General features: G+C 48.0%; 1 protein-coding gene across 1 annotated transcript in view; it reads left to right on the plus strand.

The window, feature by feature from the left end:
* Positions 1-1,546, plus strand: part of SLC6A2 (solute carrier family 6 member 2) — a 39,584-nt gene extending 38,038 nt beyond the window's left edge. The window contains exon 15 of the mRNA XM_036833967.1: positions 160-1,546. Within this exon, the coding sequence (XP_036689862.1) occupies positions 160-183 (24 nt within the window). The 3' untranslated portion in view covers positions 184-1,546. The remainder of the gene's footprint in view (positions 1-159) is intronic.
* The last annotated feature ends 8,579 nt before the right edge of the window (positions 1,547-10,125 follow it).

Below are 10,125 nucleotides of genomic sequence, written 5' to 3' on the forward strand. Positions count from 1 at the left end.
CTATTAGGGGATTGGCCTGCGTGTTCTCCGGGTCTTTGAAGGAAGCAGCTGTGTTTTCTGCCCCTCCATATGTCTTACTGCCCTTCTCAGCTGGCCCTTGTCCCTCGGTCCCTGCCTGCCCTGGCCCTGGCCTAACAGCCTTGCTGTCTTCCTCTGCAGTTGGAACACTGGCTGGCCATCTGAATCTGACCCCGAGGAGGAACCCTGCTGCACCAACGTTCAGGTCAAAGGCTTCCTACCACCCCAGACACTGTCCGGGGATTCCTCTCCGACCCCCCTCTTCCTCTTTTCCAAGTTACAACTGATTTAGTGACCTGGTTTTCGTTCACCTTCTGTTCACCTGGCCTGAGGGCTGTGAGCTTGGATTGGTAAGCCTTGTGGGAGAAGAGGAGAGGAGGGAACAGGAAAAAATGACTTCTGTTGAACCTCTTTAGTTTTGAGGAAGTCTCACCCAGTGTGGGAGCCGGCCCGAGCTGACGTCCACGGGCTCGGGCAGAACTCCCCACCTCGTTTGCTGGTACTTTGGGCCGCAGAAGAAATCCTCAGTCCACCAAATGAGACAGAGGATGTTGCTTTTTGGTCAGACACCGTAAAACCAAAACACAAATAAAAAGCCCAGCTGAGTTTGGGAGGTACAGAGATCTTGCCTCTCTCGTCTGCCCCGGTCAGTGCTCTGTTGTTTGGACCTGGGTTGGGGAGCTTGGGGATATTTGTCGCTGTTCTGAAGTCCGTGGATAGAAGCTCTGGGGGATCGTGAGCAGAAATCTTCATAGATTAGTTTTCACTCTGGTTGACCTGGGTTTGATTTGTGTGTGTTCTGGAATATTCTTCTGGTTTCTGGCACTCAGAGGGTCCAGAGCTATGGGTGTCGCAGTGAGTGGCTTCTGCAGAAGAAGCAGACAAGTCTGTAGAGACCACATGCGGGTCTCGCTCTGTCAGATGCACGGAGCTCAGGAACCTACCTGTGGCTCCTGAGACCTTCCTGGGGGACTCAGGACAGGAACCCAGCAAGGCCAGCTGCGTGTCTCCGCTACAGGATCCTCTGCTGTCCTCACGGGGCCAGGTGGGTGTCCAAGGGCACAGCCGACAGGCTGTCTGTTTCTGTATTGTTCACAGACACCTGCAAAGCCTGTCCCTGGGAATCCCACCCAGCCCGGACCAGGAGTCTCGAGTGATGGGGAGTGGGCCCTGAAAACTCCCTTTGTCTCTCTTCATGGGCCATACTTTGCACCGTGGAGGGCAGCATGGAACCAAGCATATAGCACCCCGGTCACTCAGGTTGAGGGGAGAATAGTCTCAACTGACGGAGCAGGTTGGCGGCTGTAGAGAATTTCAGGTTGATTTCTGATACAAACTTATAAGTGGTGCCCTCTGGTGGTGCTGGTAGCTAGTCTCAGCTCACTCAGAGAAGCGATTTGTAGTTTGGTAAGTCGGTGGCATCCATTTGGAATTTCTGTTTATGGTCTGAGTTTCTTACGCTCTCATTGGCAATCTAGAGTTGTGGGTTATCGTCCTGACTGTGGGAGCCCCTGTTGCAGTATCTTGGGCAAAAAAAAAGGCCACATCATTTCCACTGGGAGTAGAGGGTGACACATATCCAAAGGTGCTTTGGGAAAGTGGGGTGTCACTGACCCTAATCTATTGATCATGCAGTCTGTGGAAGATGGGCCGGCTGGGGGCAGGGAGGTGGTTTTCTCCCAGGGACAGGGTCCTTATGTCATTCTTTAAAGAAAAGTAGGAAAATCAGGAGACTTTGGATCTTTCCATATAAAAAGTTCAGTTCAAAATCTGAGACAGCCCAAGTGGCAGGTGTCTTGGACCCTGAAAAAGATGGGGCCTGGGAGCATCCAACAGAGTGGAACAAACGGGTAGGGGTCTGGGAATGAGAGCAAGGTGACCCGTCACTGATGGAATTTGGCCTCACAAGTGACTGAATCCACCCGTGAAGGATAATTCCTCCCTAGGTGTGACAGTTTTTTTGTTTGTTTGTTTGTTTTTAACAAAGCACTTTCATCCACGTTCACTCCCATCCGCCCAGCAAGTACTGCAGGGCTGGCTTCTGTGTCCCCATTCTCCAGGTGAGAAAACCAAGGTCCAGCATTTCAGTCATTCTTGCTCAAGGTTCCCCAGCTACTAAGGGATCCAGTTGGACCCTCAAGTCAGAGCCCCTGACTCTCGGCTGAGAGCACTTTGAAATTCCCAGCACAATATGGTTCACCCGACCCAGGGCTGTCATTAAACATAAACAAAAATCCATCCAGTCAAGTGGCCAAGGCATATTTCTTAGCAAAAGAACAATGTGTTGGAAGAAGGGGGGTGGGGGGATGTCATTTATTCTCCTCTAGCTGGTTGCTAGAGAGGAAATGATTTAGCTGCTCTCCTTTGATGAAAATAGTCACTCTAGGGAACAGCGGGTTGTGAAAAGCTGAGTCTACTTGGCAGAAATGAGTCAGAAAAGCCTGTGTATCAGGGGCACCCTTCAGAGAGAGCCTGACGTTTGCGCTTTGCCAACTGCACGTAGCCCTTCTGCCTCCAGACATTTGTCCGAAGGCAAATCAGAGATGCGGTGCTAGCTGAACCAACACCAACCAACCCAGTGGTGCTGCCTTGCGGGGGAAGTTGGCTCCCGAGCCTGGGGAGGGGCTCTGGAGATGGGGGGACCCGGGACACCCATGGACATTTTCGAGGAGGTGCTGGCAGACCTTCTGGGTTCACCTTTCACTCACACTTGATGGAGAGGGAGCATGGGCTTTATCATAAGTAATGTTTGACTTCTTATTTGAGGCCTTTTTTTTGATAGTAGAGGTTATCCGGGATAAGGGTGCTCCTGTGTACTGTATAGAGCACTTTTGATACTTTACCAGATTTTTTAAAGAATTATTATTTTCCATGAAGTGTAAAAATATCTGTTTAATACCATCCCGTTAACATCTACTCAATGTCTAATTATAACATTTAGTGTCAACCTGTGAGTCGGTCTTCATTCTAGATGCGAATGAGACAGAGGAGAAGGGGACCTGCCAACTCTTGCCAAATATCGTGCCAAATAAAGGTCCTCAAAGCTGCCTTAATTCTCAGAGGGGTTCCGGCCCAGGTGGGAGCCAGTCTCTTGCCAAATGATCCCGTTAATGTGAGACCGAACATTCTTACCAAAGATGTCATTTCTTAGTAAGAAGCCCACTGAGCTCATTTCATTTCTTTATTTCCTTTGAAAGCCATGGAAGGGAGAAGAACAGAGAGGGAGTGTGGCGTGGGGGAAACAGCACAGCATTTAGAGTTGCACAGACCTGGGTCTGCGGCTGTCTTACTGGGTCACCTGGGGAGAGGGGCTCCACCTCCGTGGGCTTCAGAGTTCTCTGTCTGTAAAAGCAAGGGTTGGATCAGAGATCAAAGGTCCCATCCAGTAAAAAAAATTTCCTGTCTCCGTAACAATGTTATTGTTGTAAATTTACAATGAAGGAAGCACATGGTTTACTGTAGGACTTTCCAGAATGATCTAGTGACCAATAACCTACTACTGAGCAGAGACGTATCAGAACTATGATTTTTCTGGACATTCAGTAGTTCCTCTTTCGACAACATTTCTTCAACTGATGTCAGAAACACTTGGTATTTTAAACAATAAATCCAACCCTTTTGTTTTGCGGAATTTGAGGGTAAGTTTTCATGCTCTTATGAGTCCCAAAATCCACAGCTCTCTGCGATGTGCAGCATGGCTATAGCTGCGATCATAGAAGTCACCAAAATTCTGGTGAATGTGAAGTTGCTTTTGGGGTTCCCGCCCTCATCCCTCTGTTTCTCCACTTCTGTGTAAATAAGGACTCTTTCAGTGGCGCCCTGTGTCATGGACTGTTCCAATGTCATGCAGATTTCTATATCTGGTGTGCGTTTATTTTAAAAGCTGTTCTCTTCATGGAAAATTAAGTGTACAGAATAATAAAGGATATTTCCTGTGCCATGTATCTGGTAGTGGAATTCTTTCTGGCGTGAAGGTAAAATGCTACAAATTAAGTCCAATGGGTCTTCTGTGATCAGCCTCCAGCTAGTAAAGTAGAGCTTCTGGTCATAGTGGCCCACCTTTCACCCAAACAACTCGTTTGATAACCTATGGAACGGAAGACTGTGGGGGAGTTAAATCTGTAATCCTAGCTCTGAGATTGACACATTTTTATTTAAGTAGAAAGTGGATACCAAGTTAGTAGTTTTGCTTTTTCGTTTCTAGGGCTGAATTTCAAGGGCATCAGAACTTCCAGTTGGATGGAAATGAATGTGCAATTTAGCACTTGTGTGCAGTTTTCTGGGAAGAGGGATACACTAACACTTAGGGCCTTAGTGCTATATTGTATTGTTTGGGGAAGGTGTGACCTTACATTGTTATTTTTAACGCAAGTAAGCAGATAGACAGTGACACCAATATAAGGGAGGTATTGACAAGCAACAATTCGGTCTATGTCTTCAAGTATGTAAAGGCTGTCAGGGAGTGGGTGGTGGGCCCCAGGGCTGAATTGAGGCCAAACAGAGCATGGGATGGTGCCGGAAGTAGTGAGCACCCCAGTGATGTCTCTTAGGGAGGTTGTAGAGGGAACTCAGTGTCAGGTAGGGCTGTGAGAGGGGGTTGCATACCTCTAAGGTCCCTTCCATTTGGAGCTTATGGAATTTTTTTTTTTTTTTTGGATAGCCATGAACCCAACCTTGCACAGCAGCATTGGGAAAGTCAAATACATTTATGCCAAAGATGTCAGGGTGGGTTTGGCTTGTTGAATTGGAGTTGGGCAGACATCCCAGAGGGGGTATTATCATCTGATCATTTAAATTTTACCTCCAGAATTGGAGTTAGGGTTTATTATAATGAATCAAACAAAAGGCAGCCACATTGCTTCCAGCCCTCCCCTCACGCCTGCAGACATTTAATAAGGGGCCCTGCGGGAGTAGAGGAGGGAGCCTGGGGCAGAGGGGGAAAGGGCAGCTCTTCTGGGGGGCTGGCTGCCACTCTGTCCCCTAGGCTGACAAATGTAGTTGGAGAAGCCTCACAGGTGGGCTTCACTTTAAGAAACTGGTGGGCTTTTGAAATGTCCCAATTTTAATCGCACTCCTGTCCTATGTTTGGAGAGATAGAGGTTCATTTTTATCTCCTTCCAAAAGGCCCTGATATGTGGAGTCTCTCCCTAGGCCTCAATTTGTTCATCTGTGCAATGGGTCAGGGGTTATTAACACAAAGTGTTCATGGATAGGCTTCAGAAATATCAGAACCTTCTGAAATGAATCGCAAATTTTTGTGTGCATGAGTTTGTGTCTACCTTTCTGGGAGAGAGAATTGATACATTCATCAGATTCTCAAATGTTGAAGACTCACAGGTATATAGTACCTTTGGGGGCCTCTTTCTTCCGATAGTACGTGGCATCTCTCTGTGTCCTCACCCCAAATGAAATTAGTATGACAACAGAGTTCATTTCTAAATCTCCATCGCCCTGCATTATGTTGACTTTTCATTTTAATCCACCCCAGATCCAATATCTCATCTGTTTTCCTGGCAACTGTTATTAAACCTTAGCTTTCCAATCGGTAAAATGAAAATGTTGGATTAGGTGATTCTGTAAAGTCCCTTCTGTTTTTTGTTTGTTTGTTTGGGGGGTTTTTTGGCCGCACTGCGTGGCATACAGGATCTTATTTCCCTGACTTGGGATGGAACCCCATGCCCCCTGCAGTGGAAGGGTGGAGTCTTAACCACTGGACCACCAGGGAAGTCCCCCCTTCTGTTTTTGACTCTATGATATACTCTCAGGGAGCGACCACAGATGTGATTGGTGAATTCACACTAAAATGTGAATGACTACCTTTCTAGGCAGCTGCTGATAGACAGGAGTGGGAGTTGCTACTTTTCACCCATTCTACGTTTTTAGTGTAGGTTTCAGCAAACATTTTCTGTAAAGGTCTCTGTCAGAAGTACTCAACTCTCCTGTTGTAGCATAAAAGTAGCTTTATTTACAAGACAGGTGGTGGGCTGGATTTGGCCTGAGGTCTGTGGTTTGCCCTGGATTAGTGAAAAGAACAAAGGTTTTGAGTCAGGTTAGACCTGGGTTTGAATACCAGCTCTACTACTTACTCCTGTGGAATCTTGGACAAGTTATGTAAAATCTGAGTCTCTCTAGCTTCTGAAGAGTGGGAATAAGACTGCCAAGAGGATCGGCAGGATCAAATAAGATGATGAACACTTAAGAGCAACCTCTCTGGGGCCACAGTGCCTGGATCCAAATCCTGGTTCCATCACTCAACTGTGTGAAGACTTGGGCAAGTTACTTAACCTCCCTTTGCCTCAGTTTATCATCGATCCATGGGAATGACAATGACCCCACCACCTCATGGGATCATAGATAGGATTAAATATTAATATTGGATTCAGAATAGTGCTAGATTACACAGCTTGTTGTTATATGTTTAGTACATGTCAGTTACATAATGATGATCTATTTCTTCTCCTTCTCACCCATCTTTGCCCATTTCAAAGGCAGCCCAGCTACTGCTGTGTTTTCCTGTAGCCGAAACAATGTCTCTCTTCCCTTGTCCCCTCCTTAGGAAACTGCCCCAGAGGTTTGAACTGGGGTCTGAGTAGCCAAATCTGAGTCTCCTTGGGCCTGAGTGCACGTGACCACTGGGCAGGAAGTTCCAGCTTCGGAAATACCAGCCTCCACAGGCCTTGCCAGGCAGCAGCCAACCTCCTGCGGGATCTGGCTGCCTCACAAGCCCTCCGCTGTCAGTCCCCATTAGGCCGCTGGCAAGGGAGATGTTCCCTCAGCTGGGCCATGTCTCAGCGAGGCCCTGACCTCAGCTATGACCCAGAAGAGCTGGAGACAGAAGTGTGGTAAGCAGAGGCTCCTGAAAGAGCTGGCAAGTGATTGGCTTCTGATGTCTTTCTTATTAGCTACTGGCTTGTCATCAGGCCTGGGAGGGGCTGAGCTGGGCCCCTAGCAGGGCATGAAGGTAAGGGGTTAGGCTGCAGGAAATCAAGGGAAACCATCTCTGTCCCCAGAGAAGGCCCAGCAGGGGTCGTGGCCGGAACATACCCTTGAGCCACGGTTGATTGTTTCTACAGCAAAGAATATAGAGGGAGCAGCTACCCCACCTACTGCAGCTTCAGGCTCCAGTCCGGAGTCTCAGCCTAGGACAGGAAGATGTGGAGTCAGAAGAGGAGAGGCCTGAAGCAAAAACCCAGCTTCCGGCAACGGTGAGCCTGGGGCAGACGTGAAGGCCATGGTCAGGCCAACAACAGGGCACCTGCCTACTGCCCACCCTGAGTCCATTCCCAGGTTCTTGCTACATTTCTGTTCTTGCACCACAGCGCCCCAGACTTCCCTGGTAGTTGCCATTGACCCCTGACTCCCATCTCCAGTCACTTGATGGTAACAATAACCTATCAATGGAGAGGAGTGAGAGGGCAGGGCCGATAAATGAGGCAAACTCACTTCACAGATAAGGAAGGACATTGCCACTCTGACATTTCAAGTGAGCTGCAGAATCAAGTCAGGGAGTGTCAGAGCCAAGACTAGAATTTTTAGGTAAGCAATTGAATGTAGAGAGCTCCCCACCGGAGTTTTGGGATTGGAAGGGAGCACGGCACAAGCAGGACCTGGCTTTGTTAAAATAGAAAATGGGGCCATCCAGGTCTCACAGGCCATGGTTCCCAGGAGGACTGAGACCTTAGGAGCATCAGCACCTTGGACAAGGCCAATGCACTGGGCTGACATTCAGTTAACAAGCACATTAGCTTATCCCGCCGCAGTTACTATTCCCAGTGCTTTACAAATTGCAACTCTTTGAATCCTCTTAATGAGTCGATGAGGTAGTATTATTATCCCCATTTGTAAGTGGGGAAAGTGGAGACACAAAGAGAAGAGACAACTCACTAGCTGGTGGGGCTGGGATTTGAAGCCAGGAAGTCTGGCTGCAGTTTGTGCTCCTAACCACTCTGATGTGCCATATTCCTTGGTCCCCAGCCATCCAGGCATACCATGACCCAGCTGGTAGGGGCCTGGGTCCTCAACTAGTTCCAACACCCTCTTCAATTACAAGTAAGTACTAGATGTGAAAATTAATTTATTTATATGTATACACATTTGTAATTTGTACACATATACATACTTTATATACACATGTTATATATGCATATATGCATGCACTTAAATCTATATACATTTATATATAAATATAATTTGCCTACATGATGCTAGGAAGTAAATGACTTGCCCTAGATCGCGAAGTAAGGGATTTCATCTTGAACAGACCTCTCCTGTATCTTGAGGAAAATATCTTTGCTGGTTTTCTCCACACACACCCCAGTCCCATGCTTTCTGGTTCTTATGTCCATCTGGACTCACTATCAAAAAGCAAAAACGTTATACTCATATGCGTTAGGATAAGTGGCTGCATGTAACTGAAATCTAACCATGGTCTCTTAACAATGAGTTTTTCTCATTTTCTTGTAACAAATAGGCAATGAGTCAGAGAGAAGATTGTTCTTCAGCAGGAAGAAAAAGGGAGCGGTGTCCCCAGTTCTGGAGAAGGACTTTAGTGAGGATCTCCTCCTGGACATGCCCAGAAGCCCAGGATGCCTCTGGTGATGCTTAAGAAAGTCATCAAGGATTTGGACTCCTTCTGGCTTCCTGTTCTACCATCTACAGCATGCGGTTCTCACGGTCATGGAGAAAAATGGCTAATCCACCTGCTGACATCTTGCCCAACTTTCAGGCAGGAAGAAGGGAAATAAAGAGAAAGAGCAGAGGGCAGAGGCCTGCTGAATCTGTGCCTCTTGACTCTGAAGAAGAGTAGATTTCCTAGAAACCTACCTGGATGTTCATCTACATCTCATTGGCCAGATTCATGTAACCTGGCAACTTTAGCTGTAAGAGAGTCTGGGGTGGGAGAAAGACTGTGTAACTGGATACATTGCTTCTCTGGACAGAATCAGGAAGAGGATCTTAGGAAGAGGATGAGGATATTGGGAGGACACTGGTCATTACCTCCCTTTCGTGGCTTCCTCACCTGAATTCCATCATCTGCTGACAATGGCAGGGGCCCTTGTGGAAAGCACCATGGTCTGAGTGGCCATAGATAAAGGGTTTCTCTGTCCTATGGGGTGAGATCAATGACTCCCTTGGCCTCAAGTTATGGGGATTCGGGACGCAGATCTTGCAGGTGAGGACAGACTGACCTGGGTTGGCATTTACAGAGGCACCTCTAACTGGCTGAGCAGGCAGGTATGTCTGCTTGTAGCCAAACATAGAGTTAAAATTCTAACAACTGACCTTCTCTTTTAACTCATGTATTAATTCAAATAATGTACACATGCTGCTTCTCTCTGCTAACTATGCTGATAGGCTCTAGCCTGTTTGGCTATTTCTTTTTAATCCTGAATCACAGGTGTGTAGGATCAAGCAGTCAGCAGAAAAACAGTCAGTCTGGTCTGCCTTGACCAGAGGCAGATCACCACAATGTCCATGAATCACGGAAGTATCAAAAGAAGCGGCTCCAGCCCAGCGAGGTCTCAGTCACATAGTCTTGCGATCCCTACCCTCAAAATTCTCCTTAAATAGACCTGCCCTCTTTCAGAGAGTAGGACTAGTTGTCAAGATGTTAGTCTGTTACCCTCCTCATTTGCTGGCACATTAAGAAATTCTTCTTTCCTTTATCCTCAAAACCTTGCCCTCGTTATTCTCATTTGGCATCGGGGACAGGGACCAAATTTTCGGTTACAAATTGGCTGAGCCAGCCAGAGGCACCTCGGCTCCCCAGTGGGGTGTTCATCCCCTACCCAAGTCCAATGGAACACTGTCGGAGCGGGGGAGGGGAGGGGAGGGGAGGGGAGGGGAGGGGAGGGCCCGCCCCCCGCCCCGCCCCCGCCCCCGCCCCCGGGCCCGCCCCCGCCCCAGGTTGCACTTGGAGCCCAGGCCGGCAAGAGGGCCCCCTTCCGGGAAGAGAGTGAAGGACTGTCTAAGCAGCTGCCGGAGCCCCATTTAACTCTGGGGAACTCCGGTCTCTCTCCCCGGATAGGACGTCGTCCCCTGCAACTTGAACCTTCTTGGAGGAAAAGGAAACAGATTTTGGAAGAGTCAAGACACCTGGGCCATTTG

The sequence above is a fragment of the Balaenoptera musculus genome, chromosome 19, assembly GCF_009873245.2.
Source record: "Balaenoptera musculus isolate JJ_BM4_2016_0621 chromosome 19, mBalMus1.pri.v3, whole genome shotgun sequence".
Taxonomy (NCBI): domain Eukaryota; kingdom Metazoa; phylum Chordata; class Mammalia; order Artiodactyla; family Balaenopteridae; genus Balaenoptera; species Balaenoptera musculus.